This window comes from Pistacia vera, unplaced genomic scaffold, assembly GCF_008641045.1.
Source record: "Pistacia vera cultivar Batoury unplaced genomic scaffold, PisVer_v2 Contig441, whole genome shotgun sequence".
Classification (NCBI taxonomy): domain Eukaryota; kingdom Viridiplantae; phylum Streptophyta; class Magnoliopsida; order Sapindales; family Anacardiaceae; genus Pistacia; species Pistacia vera.
This window is the reverse complement of record NW_022196270.1, coordinates 1029378-1047394: the sequence shown is the minus strand read 5'-3', so window position 1 is coordinate 1047394 and position 18017 is coordinate 1029378. Positions and strand designations below refer to the sequence as shown.

Genomic DNA, 18017 nt, shown 5'->3' with positions numbered 1-18017 from the left:
TGAACTAATGAACTTTTTCCTTTATTCATCATTAACATTCTTTTAACTCATTCATATGTAACATTACATCGAAGCATCCATTTATGATTTCTCGAAATTGAAAATTTCATCCTCATTATCACATTAATTGCACAACTATATATAGACAAAGTGTTATGATAATAGCATCTTTTTTTTCATTGAATGTAATCTTTGTTTGTCTCAGATTTCTTTTTCTCTTCTAACTCTAGAAAATCATTATTATGGAGTCCTTTTGCGACTTTTATGGTTTGCTGTCGTGATGATGATCTGGGCAATCGATTTTTTCTATAATTGAACATAATATAATCAGTGAGGACTTCTTTTTAATTCTGGAAACTTAAAAGGTTTACAATGTGAATGCAATTATTATAGACTAGAGTGGATAATTCATAGTGATTAAAGATGAGAAAAGAAAAATAGTTTTAGTAACTCTTTTATTTTGCCAGATGGCTTTTTGTTTAATAAACATTGGCTTCTGGTGTAACTTTTTCAATTCAACAGGGTTTTACCAATTTTAGCAAATTTCTTGAAGAATTTGGCCTTAGTGTGTTCTCATATCTTGTTATCCTAACTGGTTGTTTAACCATAGTTTTTACTTTCATCAAGTGAATGGACACATCGAATTTTTGTTTTGAATTGGCTCATCTTCTTGGGCAACCATTCAAATATTGTATCAGGGACTGCAGTAACCGTTTGAATGTGCAGCCAGTCTTGGTTCAAAAGGAAACACATGGTGACCATGTCTCTTTTTAGCTAAAATGACCATATAATCAGGGTGCAAGGGAGGGCTCGATACAACTCTTTGCATGACAGATTTTAGCAAAACGATGAGATATCAAATAGATATGCTATACCCATCGGTTCTTTATCCACTAATTTTTTCCTTCATTATGATAATACAATCTTTTAGCGCTTCGAATTGAAAAATTCAACTGTTGTATCGTTTATAGATGTGAGTAACTTGAGCAGAGACGTTTACCATGTCTAACGAAGGTGCTATTTCTTGTAGCTTACATTTTTTCTATATCTCTCTCCTATAGTATGCATCCTCAAGGGGAGCCTAGTCTAGATAGCTTACAGTTGAAATCAAATACTCTTCATAACAACCTTGCATGGGGAAGGGTAGGGTATGATCCATGGTTAAAAGAATATATGCTAGTGTATATACATGTCTATGATGTCCTTGTACATTCCTAATCTTTTCTAATATATTTTCTGAAGCATTGTATTGCTTTTTTTATTATTTATTTATTTTTTTGGTGGTGGATGGGGAGCTCTACATTTGGGGAAAGAACTCCAATGGACAGCTTGGTCTTGGAAAAAGTAACAACTGAACCTCAACGTTATGTTATATGTTTCTATATGTGCTGTCATTTTATGTATTTTTCTGTCGAGAATGTTTTACTTACTGTAGCATTAGTTTTCTAGACAGTGAAGAAATGACATTCTAACTTATTCTCAAACTGATACTATATGGTACTGTATACGATATGCAGAAGCGGCAAAAGTAGTTCCTGCTCTGACGAAAATAGAGTGCTTGAGTAGAATCTGCATAAAACTTGTAAAACTTGCAGCTTTGGATTTTGAGCACTCAGTTGCTGTTACTGGTTGGAACTGAAAAGACAGATTCTATGTTTGATGCTAGTTAGTTGCTGATTTTGTTAATTAAAAAATGCTAGGGTGTAAACTTTGTTTGGCCTTGATTGTTTATATTTTGATCTAGATGAAGGAGAGGTTTTAAGTTGGGGAGGAGGAGGGTCCGGAAGACTTGGTCATGGCCACGAATCAAGCATTTTAGGGTTCTTAAGCTGCTCCAGGTTCATTTGTTGATTTTATAATCTTTAGTGGTTTAAAGTGAAAAAGAAAATTTTTCGTTTATTTTTATTTGCAAAATTAGAACTTTTCACAATTCCACTGCTTGAAAATCTGACGATCTGTTTCTCTTAATTAAAGTACATACAATATCTTGTTAATTGGTGATGTTGAAGTTCTACTTCTATAATTTGTCACACATGTTGCGGTTGATTTGTAACATGGACCTCTTGAAGTTTCACATCACATCTATTATGTAACTTCATTATGTTTAAGGTTAATGGAATCTTAAGTCTCCAGGAAATTCCTGAGGGTGGAAGTTTTATTTTTTGAATGAGATATAGCTACTAGGTGGAAAATTTCGTCTTCCTAGAGACAGCGTTTTACTCCATTTGTCTTCTCTACTTATTTCCTCCGCGGATGGACAGGACTCTTTGTTCCCTTTTAGTTATGAATTAATAGATACTTTTTGAACAGTGAATACACACCAAGACTTATCAAGGAATTTGAGAAAGTCAAGGTATTTTATTTGTGTTGATTCAACTGGTGATTGATGTTGTCAGCACTGAAATGAATGTGTTATTTTCTCTTAACATTATGGCCTTTTGACCTCATCGCTAGATCAAAAATGCAGCTGCTGGGCTTCTGCATTCGGTGTGCATTGATGGTATTTTGATCAACTTTTCTTGTACCTAATCTTCTCCATGATGTCTCTTATCTGACTAAGGTTAAACAATATCTGAAATTCCAGAAAAGGGCTGTGTCTTTATTTTTGGTGAGAGAGCAGCAGATAAGATGGTGAGTTCTAGAATTTGTAATTTGATAGGTTTTGGCAACCACAGTTCAGGTCATTTGTGTAGGCTCTTCTTGTAGCATTTATTTACTCGTCAAATGATAATATTATTAATGAAATGAATGTAGGTCTTTCAAGACAGAAAAAATGCAACAACACCATCCATGATTAGCAAGCTACCATATTCAGATGAAGTTGCATGTGGTGGTTACACATGGGTGTTGTGACAAGTAAATTTTTACCCCCATTTATTTTTATTATTTTTAATCTAGGCTTACATTTCTTAAGTTCCCAATGTTATCATGGTTATGATTGAATGGAGAAGCTTCAAGAGCTTATGAAATATGGATTATGTGATTAGTTTTTATTCCATATTGATGATATATTTAAGTGCAATGTAATACGCATATGACGTCTAAACAGTTTATTTGGCACCATCTCATTTACAAGAGTTTTGCCCTTGTGATGTGTTTCTTGTTCTTATTAAATATGTGCAACATTACCTACGCCCTAGCTGCAGCGAGGATCAAATTTTGTTTGCTGAATTAAAATATATATTATAATTGGAGATGCTCCTTTTTCCGCATGTGCCTTGGGAAGTGAGCATTTATAGTTAATAAAGACTTTGTAATTTTATTTTTTTAGGAAAAATTTTCCATTTATCATAGTGATTTTCGCTGTTTTGGTTTTTATTGTTGAAAATTTACAGGAACTAAAATAATCGAAAAGAATGAAGAGGAAATTTGAGGTCTGGTTTTCTTTCTCGTGTTATGATTGACTGATTTAGGGGCATTACTAAATTAAGGTGGGAAGTTATAATTGTTACGTTTTGATACATTATAGTTTGAAATTTAATTGAGCTAGAATGGTTTTGATTATAATTATTTTGTCATCCATTCAACTTAAATTTACTTTATTTTACAATCTTAGCAGTTAGAAATTTAAATTAGCTAGAATTAATTTGATTCTGAGATAAAGTTTTGCAATGGGCAATATAACTGGGGTTGATTTCCTTCCAAATAATTGTATTTAGTAATTATGTGTATCATAGGAGTAAATTGATGATTTATTTTATTTTCCAATGAGGTTTAGTAATGTAATTTACTTAATCATTTTATAAATAAGGATTGCATTTATTTTTTATTTTTGATGTGCACATGTGAAAATTAATTGTTTTATTTTATTTTTTGTAATTATGATGTAATATTAAAATTTCCTATAGGTCAATGGACTTGACTTCACTTAGAACTTAAGTCAAGCCAAGTCATAACGGTAAAAAGATATATAAAAGACCCATATAGATTTCCTCCCCCATTTCATAATGGTAAATTATATCGATTTTCTCCTCCTTTCTTTCATTTTAAAGTTCTTTCATATATGTTAGAGGGATTTTCTGAGAATATCTAAGCCCAAGACCATTGTGATTTTTCATCATGATTTCTTGCTGGATTGTTCATCATGTGATTTGCACAACAAGAAATTGCAAGTCTGTTAATAGTGTAGTTTTTTTTTCCCTTTACTCTCAAGAATCGGTTTCTTGAGGGAGAAACACGTTTAACATCTCATGTAGACAAAGAGAATGATGTTTGTTGTAAATGAGTTATTTCTATATTCAAATTCGCACTTCGTAAAGTAAAGATACTGTTGTTTATTGTATATGTTTGTCATGAGATTTTCTCATCCTATTTTTTTGTCCTGTATTGGTGGAGTCCTGCACACTTGGACTTGAGCATGTTGGAAAGGAGGAATCTAATTGAAATGCTTGGTTCAAGGTTTACTACATTGTTCAAGAAATACTGGTTAGTGCTAATTGGTGGGTATGGTCTGATGTATTACTTCTACTTGAAGCAAGTTTTAAGTTTAATTTGCTTCTTATTCAGGTTGTGTCATAATGGGGTTCGCAGTTTCAGTGTGGAAGTAAGTAAAAATTCTGCAGTAGTCTCACTATCTTTCTTTTTATTTTATTTTTTATTATACTTCTCCAATTTCTTAATGAGCTAAGCCTGAGTTTTATTTTTTTCAGGAACTTTCAAAGTTCTTGACAAATATGGATAACCTTGCGCCCAACTTGATTGATCTTTGATGATTATTTGTTTTCAATGGTTTATTACTCATGTTCTATGCTGATAATTAACTATGCTTTAATTGAAGGTTTGAATGATTTTAACATTTCCACTTTTATAATGTTTGTCATCTTTGTAATCACGTGTTAGTAATATGTACCCAGGTCAAACACTTAATCAATAATTTTGCCAGGTCCCAGTTTGTTATAGCTTAGTTCTTTTTGATTTATTTCTATGTGAATAATAGTATAATGGTGAACATTTTGTTATTACTATGGCATACAGTTGTTGAACTAATTTTTGTATATTTAGTTGCTATGAAAGCTTAAAGGGTATGTCAGTTTGATATATAGGTTTTTATCCATGAAGAATGTCTTCTATGCTTGATATCAGTATATATTGGATGGTTGAGTAAAGAATCTTTGAATTATTTGGTTGCCTAAAGAATTCCTATTCTTGATCCATTGAGGTTTATATTAGAGCATCCTCAGAGGTGCGGCCATTTCTATTAGGCTCAAAGGCTTCATGTGTTGGCCATTTGCTTATCCTTTTCTTTTTACTTACACAAGGAGACCTTTTTACTTATCCTTTTCTTTCTACTGCCAAAAAATTATTTTTCTCGGGACTGCTATCTTTTAGGTCTGAGTCAGTGTGGATTCAGCATCCTAATTTTGATCTTTGGTTTCTTCATTTTAGTATTCTCACTCGGTCCATGGCGGTCTATGTTTGTTATTAGAAGAAAGCTTAAAGGGCTCAAAGCTTTCCTTAATGATTAGAAATTAGGTAACTTTAGTGATGTTCAGACAGCTATGATTCTGCTTTATTTCGTTTTTCCAAATTTTCTATTATTTCAATTCCATGTTTTGCATTTTACTGCCTACAATTTTTCATTCTCAGGACTGTTACCTTTTAGGTCTACGTCAAAGTGAATTCAGCACCCCCGGTATGTTTGGTGTCTTCATTTTGAGGTTCTCATTCGATCCATGGCTTTCCAATGTTTTGTTTTTTTTACAAAGTGCAAAGGACTTGAAGCTTTCCTTATTGTTTGGAACTTGAATCATATTGGTTATGTTTAAAAAATCAATGAATTGCTATATCTCATACTTCTAGATTTCTATTATTTCAGACCCATGTTTTTCTTGTTACTGCCAGCTATTTTTCTTTATCGGGACTGCTACCTTTTAGGTCTCGGTCAACGTGGATTCAGCACCCCAATTTTGATCTTTGGTTTCTTCATTTTGGAGTTCTCACTTGAACTATGGTTGTCCAGTGTCGAAGCTTAAAAGGCTCAAAGCTATTTTTAATTATTGGAACTTTAATTATTAAAGCAATGAAATGCTATGTTTGGTACTTCTATTTATTTTATTTCAAATCCCTGTTTTGCTTTTTGGGAAAAATGCTCTATTTGTTAAAAAGAAAAAGTTTTTTATATAGTTTCTTTTGTGATTAGAGTTTGCTTTTTGGTGAGGATTCAATTTTTACATATTTTGTTAATTTAAAATCCATTGAATCTTTGTTGTAGCTTTCATGAAATAGGGAATGGAGATATACAACAATGTCATGGTGGTGGAAATGTTGGAAATAGTAAATAGTTTCTATTTTGAATTTGTATTATTTGTCTAATTTTGACTAATTTACTATTTAGATAATTCTTGTCAACTCTAGTAGAGTGTAATATTGAGTTGAGACTTTTGCTGTATCTATTGAAGATTATGTTTGTTATAGCTTTAACGAAATTGGCTATGGGAATATAAAGAACAATATCACAGTTGGTCTTAAATCTAGAAATGATGATGTACCTCTTTAAGTGAGCGAACACTATTGACAATATCTTCTTGTTATTTCTCCTGTAGTAGGCATCTAGGCAGAATAGTGGGACTTGCTTGAAAAAGCCAACAGCTTTAAAGTCCTATTGCAATATGGTAGGAAAAAATTGTACTATGGGTTTCTAATTGTTCCATTTTCAATTACTGTACCCTCGTCTTGCTTTCTTAGATTTTCTACTTTGGAATTTAAGTCTTTGCTAGAATTCATAATTTTGTTCTTCAACTTGCTTTATTTGTTATATATAGCACTTCATAAAGGCATCTGGGCAATGAGAGAACTCATTTGAAGTTTTTTACTGTATATTGTGGTAAGGATAATAGTGGGAATTTGCTTGAAAAAGTCTGTAGCTTTAAAGTCCTAACTGCAATATGGCTGGAAAAACTTAGTAATTTTCAGTTTCTGTACCCTTGGCTTGCTTGCTATGATTTTTGAACTTTAGGATTTCAGTTTTTGCTAGAATTCATATATTTGTTCTTCAACTTGCTTTATTTATTATATATCGCTTCATAAAGGCATCTAGGCAATGAGCGAATTCATTTGAAGTTTTTACTGAATACTGTGGAAAGGATAATAGTGGGAGTTGCTTGAAAAAGCCAGTGGCTTTAAAGTCTTACTGCAATATGGTAGGAAAAAATTTGTAACTATGGGTTTTTTAATTGCTCCATTTTCATTTTCTGTACCCTCGGCTTGGTTTCTTAGATTTTCTAGTTTGGAATTTAAGTTTTTGCTAGAATTCATAATTTTTTTCTTCAACTTGCTTTATTTGATATATATCACTTCATAAACCTAAGTGAGTTTGCTTCATTGTCTGAATTCTTTGTATGAAAGAGACAGATTGTAGAGAAATTTTGTGAATGACTAAAAACTATTTGTTGCAAGTTTTAGTATCTTGATAGAGAAATGAGTTGCAGTGAATCGTGCAACGAGCAACAACAAATTACAAATTTTATTTTATTTTTATTTTTATTTATTATTTTTTTTTTTGTGCACAGGTGCATAGTGGCAAGAAAATTGGGATAAAACATTTTTATTATTATTTTTTTTTTTTTACTTCTCTATTAGACAAAAGATTAATTTCTTTTTCTGGTTATTGGACTTCTTTTATTTATTGAAATCATATCTACTTTTAGTTATCAGGTCTTTTGTCTTTTTGCAGTAATTGTTGGCCATTTTATAAGTTTAGTTGCTAGTTGATTTCTTGACTTTTTTATCAGTTCTTGAAATTATTATATGCTTGTTAAACAATGCTTCTAATGCTCTCCATGCATTCTAGTGAAAAGTATGTGTTTATGATGGTCCAACTTAAATTAAATATTGATCTTGTAATTGAACATATATCTTCCCCACCATTACAATGTCTACTAATTCTTATTAGTTCTTTTATGAAAAATATTAAACCCGATTGATGTGTTGTCCTTGTTTATTGCATATTTATGTCATGATATTTTCTCATCCTATTTTTGTCTTTTATCATTGTATATCCATGGTGGAGTCTTCCACTTGTGCTTGAGCTTGTCAGAAAGGTGGAATCTAATTGAAATGTTTGGTTCAAGTATTTAGTAATTTGTTAAAGCTTTAGGAGAGACTTGAATTTAAATTTAATTTTAGGACACAACGTCTTATGAATTGTTCTTTTTTTTGATAAATTTAAGTTTGTGCATGGTTCTAGAAGCCGCCCAAGCTTGTGATTAATGTTGGAGTATGGTTTGATATATGGCTTCTATGTTGAGAGTCTAATGATCTACTTATTGTTCTTGTGTGAAGATTGGTTTTACTAGTTTAGAAGTAGATTATTGTTTTTTATTTCATTTAGTGTAGTGTCTGTTTATCTCATTGATTCTCTTCTCTGTCAACTCTTTGTTAAATTGACCCTAAAAAATTATTCTTGGAGTCCTTATGTGACTTTTTCGGTAAATTTTATGTTGGTCTTGTGATGATGAATCTGGGGAAACATTTTTCTACAAGATAAATTTCGTTTATGGTTTCTCGTGTCTAGGGTTATTTTAAAGTGGCAAGGTCATGATATTTATTTAATCATATATTTTATTCCTTTGAAAAAATCGCTGGCCTTTCTAGCAATAGTGGTGGTGGTATTTTTCTTCTGTATGGATTCAAATGTTTCTGTTTGTGATTATTTACATATACTATTGGAGAAAATAGTTCAGTGCGCATCTTTTTTTTTTTTTTTTTTTTTTTTTTTTTTTTTTAAATGTTTATTAGGTTTAGATTATTGATGATGAAGGGAATGCTTAAATTATAAATTGGTGGGTAGGACATGGTACCAAATTGGGTTTTTTAATAAACCTTCTGGAAGAAGACGTTGAGACCTTAGGAGCCATAAGTTTTGTAATTCCATTTCTCTCTGGTTCTCCTTATCCTTCTTGTAAAACAATGTGGAGTAGAAGTTTGAGTGGAATGATCAAATACATTGCAAAAGGGGATATAAATTCAAGAGAATTATGGAGAAGATGGATGTCCAGTGAGCCGAAAAAGAGATTTGCAGCTTTGTGGGGGAATGGAGATTATCGAAGATTAGGTTTAGGGAGCCTGGAGTCTCAGTGGAGGCCTATCCCTGTCGTTTGCTGTGCCTTTGAGAATTAGTGCGTTAAAGCCATTGCTTGTGGTGGCGCACATATCTTCTTCTTAACTTTACTGTCTTTCTCACTTCAATTACTTAATATTATCAGTTTTCAACTCATAAATTAATAATCCTCCTCTTCACAGATAATGGTCGTGTTTATGCTACTGGTCTTAATGATTTTGGACAGCTCGGCATATCAGAAAATATAAGTTTTTCTTCGGTATTATATTTTTTAACTCGTTTTTTTTCCATGAATTGATTGCTGATTCTAGATTGTTCACTTACTTACTCATTCTTTATTATCTTTATTTATCTTTATTTAACTGGTTTGTGCACATCTCAACTGGTTATTATCACTCAGCAGCCATTACAGGNTCTTCACAGATAATGGTCGCGTTTATGCTACTGGTCTTAATGATTTTGGACAGCTCGGCATATCAGAAAATATAAGTTATTATTTGGTATTATATTTTTTAACTCTTTTTTTTTTCCCATGAATTGAGAGTGTTCTATGTTTGGACTGCTGATTCTAGATTGTTCACTTACTCATTCTTTATTATCTTTATTTATCTTTATTTAACTGGTTTGTGCACATCTCAACTGGTTATTATCACTCAGCAGCCATTACAGGTGAGAGAACTTCTGATATTTAAAGTAACTAATGTGATAAATGCTAGAAATAATTTAATTCTTTATGTTCTTCATTTTCACATTTAAGGCTTCTTGGACAAAGATTACACTATCAATAATTCTAAGCGTATTTTGAGACTGCGACATATTAGGTATCTCTAAAAACCTTGATTGTCATGAGAGGGCTTCCATGAGAATGGATTGAGATAACACTTGGTACTGAATCTAAAGCCAAGTGCGATCCATATTCTCGCATTGATTAGTTGATATTATAGTTTCACATGAAGGATACTATGAGGTAAATTTTATAAAAAACTGGTATCTATATGTGAAATGTCAATATGCTAGAGTTTTATCATTGGAAAGCTCGATGTTGTATTGTAGTGCCATGATGCATACTAAATATGAAATGTGTTGAACAACTTCTTCCTCATTATAAGTTGCTATGTTAAGTGATAAACTAATAAGAGCACTTTTAGGCTCAAGACTTGATTATGAGTAAATGAACTTCTACTGTGCATGTGGAGTCAAAGATTGGTCCACTGATTTTCTTATTTATGTGTTAGGTACTGGACAATTTTTTATGTGACTAAGTTAGGCATGACAGAAATATATGTTAACTATTGAAGATAAATAATAAGATTCAAAATAGATTATATTGTTGTCAGTGTGATTTAAGAGTATCTTGGTAAGTCTATTTATATTCGTAAATTTACAACAAGGCTATTGTAAATTTTGCAGCATAAACTTCATTTTTTCTATATCTCCTATAATATGCATCCTCAAGGGGAGCGTAGTCTAGCTAGCTTAATTAAAGTATATACAATATTTTTTAATCTACTTTTGAGTTTTCTTGTTTATTTTTGCAATTTCTTCTAAAATTGATAGAATGTGAACTTTTAATTCAACTAAAATTTCAAGTATGTTCACATGCATTGGTCGTTAGGTTCGGTATTGCACAACCAATTTGTACATACTTGAAATTTTAGTTATGTCCAAGAATCATAACTTGGCCACAAGTGGTGGAAATTGTGGTCCTGGAGATATTAAGGTGATCATTATTATTCTATGGGGGAGAAACTTCCTCATTTCACTCTGTCTTTTTTTGTTTTCTTCTTTGCCCAACTCTGACAAGGATTTTTTATTTAACAAATTTTCTTTCTTGGGACTAATACCTTTTTGGTCTAAGTCAATGCGGATTCAACATCCCAATATTGATTTTTGGTTTCTTCATTTTGGAATTCTCACTCGATTCAAGGCGGTCCTATGTTTGTTTTTAGAAGAAAGCTTAAAGGGCTGAAAGCATTCTTTAATGATTGAAACTTGAATCACTTTGGTAATGTTGAGACAACAATGATTTACTTTATTTTCTATTGCTTTTGATCCATGTTTTGGTTTTTACTGTCTACAATTTTTCATTCTCAAGACTGTTACCTTCTTAGCTCTACGTCAATGATTTAGCACCCTGGTTTGATGTTGATTTCTTCCTTTTGTAGTTCTCAATCAATCCATGGCTTTCCAATGTTTGTTTTTACAAAAAAGTGTATGGGGCTCAAAAGGTTTTCCTTGATGATTGGCACTTGAATAATATTGGTTATGCTAAAAAAGGCAATGAATATTATTGGTTATACTTCCAGATTTTCTATTATTTCAAATCCATGTTTTGCTTTCTACTACTGTCAGCTATTTTTCTTTATCAGGACTATTACCTTTTAGTCTAAGTTAGTGGATTCGGCACCCCGATTTTGATTTGTGGTTTCTCATTTCGAAATTCTCGCTTGAACCATGGCTGTCCAGTGCAGCTTAAAGGGCTCAAAGCTATCCTTAATGATTGGAACATGAATTATTTTGGTAATGTTCCAAAAGAAATGAATTGCCATGTTGTTACTTCTATCGTTTCTATTATTTCAAATGCATGTTTTGCTTCGTCGTAAAACTGCACAGTTAAAAAGAAAGTTTCTATATATTTTTTTTGTGATTAAGTATCTGCTTTTGGTGACTATGTAGAATCAATTTTTAGGTATTTTGTTAATTTTAAATACGTTGAATCTTTGTTGTCGCTTCCGTGAAATAGGGAATATGGATATACAACAATGTCATGGTGATAGAAATGTAGGAAATAGTAAACAGTTTCTATTTTGAATTTGTGTTATTTGTCTAATGTTGACTAATTTGCTTTAGATCTTTCATACTAACCCTCGTAGAACGTCATACGATATCTAGTTGAGATTTTTGCTGCATCTATTGAAGATCATGTTTGTTATAGCTTTCATGAAATAGGCGATGCAGATAAATAGCACAATGTCAAGGTGGTATTAAATCTAGAACTGATGATGCGCCTCTTTAAGTGAGAGTAGAATATAGACAATATCATCTTGTTATTTCTCCTGTAGGCATCTAGGATATGAGATAGCTCATTTGAAGTTTTTTACCGAATTTGCTAGTAAGGATAATAGTGAGAGTTACCTGAAAAAGCAAGATTGGTTTAAAAGTGCCATTGCTCCAACTTCAGTATGGTGGGAAAAAAAATTGTGCTAAGGGTTTTTTAATTTTTTGCATTTTCAATTTTTGTACCCTCAGCTGGTTTCTTACAATTTCTACTTTGGAATTTAAGTATTCGCGTTCATATTTTCGTTCTTCAATTTTTTTCTTTTTTAATAATGTGTGAATTCTTTGTATAAAGAACATGTTGTAGAGATTATGTGAATGACTAAACACTATGCGCCTTAAGTTTCAACATCTTGATGGGGAAACAAGTTGCAATGAATTGTACAAGCAATAACAATCTAGTAATTTACTCTGATTTTCTTCTTTTTGTGTGCATTGGTGCATAGTGTCAAGAAAACTAGGATAAAGCATTTTTCTCAACCTTTTGACTTCTTCATTAGACTTATGTTTAATGTCTTCTTTTGGTTATTGGACTCCTTTTTGTTTTTTGATTATGTAGACTATCTTCTTGTTATTTCTCCTGTAGGCATCTAGGCAATGAGATAGCTCATTTGAAGTTTTCTACTGAATCTTGTACTAAGGATAATAGTGAGGGTTGCCTGAAAAAGCTAGATTGGTTTAAAAGTGCCATTGCTGCAACTTCAATATGGTGGGAAAAAAAGTGGGCTATGGGTTTTTTAATTCTTTGCATTTTCAATTTTTGTATCCTTGGCTGTTTTCTTACAATTTCTACTTTGGAATCTAATTGTTCATATTCATATTTTTGTTCTTCAACTTTATTTTTTGTAATAATGTGTGAATTCTTTGTACAAAGGACAAATTGTAGAGATTCTGTGAATGACTAAACTCTATGTGCCTCAAGTTCCAACATCTTAATGGGGAAACGAGTTGCAGTGAATCGTACAAGCAACAACAAACTAGTAAGTTACTTTGATTTTCTTCGTTTTGTGTGCACAGGTGCATAGTGGCAAGAAAACTAGGATAAAGTATTTTTCTCACTTTTTTGACTTCTTTATTAGACTTAGGTTTAATGTCTTTTTTTGGTTATTGGACTCTTTTTTGTTTTTCTTTGTTGATTTTGTAGACATTATTAGAATCATATCAACTTTTGGTTATGAAGTCTTTTGTATCTTTGAGGTGTAATCGAAGGCCATTTCATAAGTCTATTTGCTGGTTGATTTCATGATTTTTAATTAGTTCTTGAAATTATTGTATGTTTCTTGAAGAATGCTTCCAATGTCCTCCTTCATACGTTTGAGTGAAAAGTATTTGTTTATGATGGTCCAACCTTGAATCAAACATTTATCTGGTAAATGTACATATATCATTCTTGCCATTGTAATGGTACAAGAATAGGATGTCTTCCAAGTTCTTCTTTGTTCTTTTATGAAAAATATCACACCTTATCGATCCTGTTATTTTCCTTTGCTGCTGTTATATTTTGCATATGTATGTCGTGATATTTTCTCATCCTATTTTTGTCATCTTTTGTTTTAGTATCCAAATGTGGAGTCTTGCACTTGGACTTGAGCATGTTAGAAAGGTGGGGTTTTATTGAGATGCTTGGTTCAAGCATTTAGTAATTTGTTAAAGTTTTGGGACAGTGTAACTCTTGAATTTAGTTTTAATTTTATGATGCCTCATGAATTGTTCTTTTCTATTTTTTTTTTTTTTTTTTAATGGATTTAAGTTTATATGATGTTATCAAGTTAGAGATTTGGATATCAAGGTTAGCTAGTGGTTAATGTTGGAGTATGGTTAGACATATGGGTTGTGGAAAGTTGCATGATTATTCAGTATGAGTTTTAAGTCTAATTTACTCGTTGTTGTGTGACGATCGGTTTTACTAGTTTACATTCCAAAAAGATGAATTGGTAGTAGGGTAGATAGTTGGGGAGAATATAAACTTGTTAAAGGCAGTGGCGGGTTAAGGAAATTGGACCCAATGGGATTTCCCTCATGCTGGAATTTTGGTGAGCTAATTAACCTCTTCCTTTATTTATCATTAACATTCTTTTAACTCATTGCTATGTAACAATACATCAAAGCATCCATTTATGATTGGTCGAAATCGAGAATTTCATCCTCATTATCATGTTAAACTTGTCAAAGGCAGTGGCGTGTTAAGGAAATTGGACCCAGGTATTTTCGGTGAACTAATGAACTTTTTCCTTTATTCATCATTAACATTCTTTTAACTCATTCATATGTAACAATACTTTGAAGCATCCATTTATGATTTCTCTAAATTAAAAATTTCATACTCTTTATCATGTTAATTGCACAACTATATATAGACAAGGTGACATGATAATAGCATCTTTTTTTCATTGACTGTAATCTTTGTTTGTCTCAGATTTTTTTTCTGTTCTAACTCTAGAAAATCATTATTATGGAGTCCTTTTGCGACTTTTATGGTTTGTTGTCGTGATGATGATCTTGGCAATCGATTTTTTCTATAATTGAATAGAATATAATCAGTGAGGACTTCTTTTTAATTCTGGAAACTTAAAAGGTTTATAATGTTAATGCAATTATTATAGACTAGGCTCATGTTTATAAAGTTATGTGACGCCTCGATATCAATTATAACCATAACCTCTTTGCCCTTAATTTCGCCATTCAACTTCATGGTTTTAGGTTAATTGATCCCAACTATCGAACTAATCGACAACTCAGCCTCTTTGGGTACCTCTTTTTCCATTATTTCTTTTTCATTCATTACCTGTTCCTCCCTATTTTCCTTTTCGTCAATCAACAGTACTTGGAATTGCTTTTCCCCGTATTTATGCCCTGGTGAGTATTTTGCATCACATTGATAACACAAGCCTCGTTCTCTTTTCCTCTGTATCTCGATCACAGTCAATTTCTTAAAAGGAAACTCTTGGTGGAATGTGTCAGTTTTGCTGCTGTTTGAAGCTGTTGACCCTGAGCTGCCATAGCTTTTAAATGGAATTCTTCGAGTGGGAGTTGTATTTTGGGAGAAGGTGTGGGTTTGGTTATCAAATCTGGGTAAGTTGTATGGGTTATTTGAAGAGTGGGCTTTCAAACTTTCGTCCTGTCTAAATGAATTAGAAATAGATTTTGGCCAAGAAGTTACCTATTTGGCCCAAGTTTGCATGGGCTTGTTCCAGCGCAACATTCCTCTCTTCCATGAGTTGGGCCAGCAAGGTCACTTGGATTAATGAATTGGGTCGGGTTAACAAATCGGGTTACTGTAACTTTATCTCTGCCCAGATCTCTAGTTTTAACCCGTTTAGAAAAGTTGCTGTTAGGACGTCTTTTCTCTCCCTTTGTGTTATCACTGCAACCTCCTCAAACCGTCGATGAAAATCCAACATCGATCCTCCTTGCCTTATCGACATCAACAGCTCTAAGGGGCTAACCTCTTGTGTCCCACTAAACCTCTGCAGTAGCGCGACCTTGAACATTGGCCATGTCAGCGCCGTCGTTCTCGACTTTGTCCACTGGTACAAGTGGAGTGCTTCCCCTTCCATGCAAAGAGCTATCGATGAAACCTTGTGCTCATCAGGATCTGATTTATCGAGAAGTAACGCTCCACTCGAAAGATCGACCCATAAGGGTCTTCATTGGAAGGAAGGGGCAGCTCTAGTTTCCGGCCATCGAAGTCACGACGATTCCACCCTTGCCCGCTTGGGTTCAATCCTTCTCCACCCTGGTTCCCACCTTGGTCTCCGTGTCCTCTGTGAGGCCGTGTTCAGTGCATCCACCTCTGTCTTAGTTGGTTCCTCAGTTAAGTTCCTTTGTCACTCTTCTTCTCCCTCATCCTTTCTTCGCACCCAATTCTGCATGTCCATCAGAATCTCTCATCGAGTTCACTTCTTAGTCACCTTGGCAACTGTTGGAAACTATGTATATGTAAAGGGTATATATGTAATTGTTGAGTGTGTGTATATATTTAGTTTGGTTGTACTGTTGAAAGTGAAGAAAAAGTAGAAAATGAAACATCGTATCAGAGCCCCTGGACAACGTGTGAACCCTTAAACCTTAAACCCATTTCTTTGTTTCTGTTTTCCAGCGATCGGCGATCTCCGGTGACGTCTTTGTCCATGGTTTCTCTCTCTTCAACGACGTTTGCCCTTAGCTTCCCTTTTTCCAGCGACGTCTGAATCTGTTCTTTGTTGTTCTTTGTTCCTTTGTTATCTTCGACAACCTCCGTTATCTCCAGCGACCTTTGTTTCTTTTTTTCTGGTAAACGCTGATTTTGTTCTAGTCTTTCTTATCTATTGTTGTGTGGTGCAGTGATCGTGGAGTTGTGAATCCTTTTGTGTTTGCTTGGAGGAGTTGTGAATCATTTTGGCTATCCTTTTGTGTTGGCTTGGAGTTGTTTTGAATCCTGGTTGTTTGAGATTGGGACGCTGATGTGTTTGCTTGGGTTGTTTGGTGTTGAGATTGTTTTGAATCTATGGAGTTGGGAGTTATTTGCTAAACAGTATGGCAGAGGATAGTAAGAAGATGGTGACTGAAATTGTCACTTCCTCAACCAAAATTACTAATCGAAAGTTATTGAGAAAAAGAAATTATATTCAATGGAAGCAGATTATCCAACGATGTGTCCAGCATTGATATGGGAAACCATTTAATCGAGGATCCACTTGAGGCAACAGAAAGTGATAATAAAACTAAAAGAAAAATGGCTCACGAAAGATGATAAGCTCTTTAATCAGATTTAGAACACTCTCGATTCGTCCGTGGATGATGTGACTGGTCACTGTGATACCGTCAAGGAGTTATGGGAGTATCTAGAGTTCTTGTATGCTGGTAAACAAGACTTGTTTCATGCCCATGAGTTGTTATTGAAGATCTATCGAGCAAATATGCAAGAAAAGACGTCGCTCGAATATTATACAGAGATAAAACAAGCCTTTGAAGAAAAAATGGCTATGTTTCCTATCCCTACTGATGTGAAGATGATGCAAGCACAAGAAGAACAAGTGGTAGTACACTTCCCTTTCTTACAGATGTTTTTGCTTGACTTCTCAAAGTTAGTAAGGGGGAAGATTGATGAGTATTTAAGGACAAAAAAAACCCTTAAGGATCATAATGTTGATCATGAAGCCCTAGCTAGCGTGAAGCCTGGTGATGGTAAAGGTAATAAAGGGACTAGTCGCGATACCGGGAACAATCGTGGTAATGACCCTCATACTTGCTTTCACTATGGTGCTGAGGGTCACATAAAAAAGAATTGTTGGAAGCTCCATGATAAGCCCCTGAATATGCAAGGCACTCAGAAGTTTGCTCATGTTGCAACTCAAGATGGTCTCTTACTCACCCCATCATAAGTTACTATCTCTGCAACAGAATATGCTCGTCTCACTCAAAATTCTTGCTCCCGGTCATCCATCCCATCGACTATCACTACATTAACCTAGTTAGGTAATCCTATAGCCTGTTTGTCCACTTCTAGTAGTAACTGGGTCATTGATTTTGGTGCTACCCACCATATGACGGGTGACATAGGTATTCTCTCCTCATTTACACCTTCTCCTAATTTGTCTTTGGTTATCTTAGCTAACGGGTCTACTACACCTATTATTGGAAGTCGTACTACCCATTTCAACAAATCTATCTCTCTCCTCTGTCTTGTGCCTTCCTCATTTTTCCTTTAATCTTTTATTTATTAGTCAAATTACTAATGCATTCAATTGTGGTGTTTACTTTTTTCCTACTCAATTGTATATTTTAGGATCTTGGGACGAGACAGATTATTGGTAGGGGACATGTATCAGGTGGCTTGTATATGCTTTATGATATCTTATCTCAGTTGATGTTTCCTTTTTTGAAACCACTCTATATGTTGAGTCCTTTATTTCATCTACTT

The 18017-nt window shown here is 33.5% G+C and overlaps 1 protein-coding gene across 1 annotated transcript; it reads left to right on the top strand.

Moving 5' to 3' along the window:
* The first annotated feature begins 688 nt into the window (after nucleotides 1-688).
* Nucleotides 689-6538, top strand: LOC116144361 (RCC1 and BTB domain-containing protein 2-like). The gene is made up of 9 exons (XM_031429812.1): nucleotides 689-863; nucleotides 1284-1344; nucleotides 1518-1628; nucleotides 1745-1838; nucleotides 2311-2353; nucleotides 2455-2500; nucleotides 2585-2631; nucleotides 2755-2856; nucleotides 5587-6538. Exons 1-8 carry the CDS (start codon nucleotides 828-830, stop codon nucleotides 2851-2853), a joined length of 537 nt encoding a protein of 178 aa, XP_031285672.1. The 5' UTR covers nucleotides 689-827; the 3' UTR covers nucleotides 2854-2856; nucleotides 5587-6538.
* Nucleotides 6539-18017: the final 11479 nt, after the last annotated feature.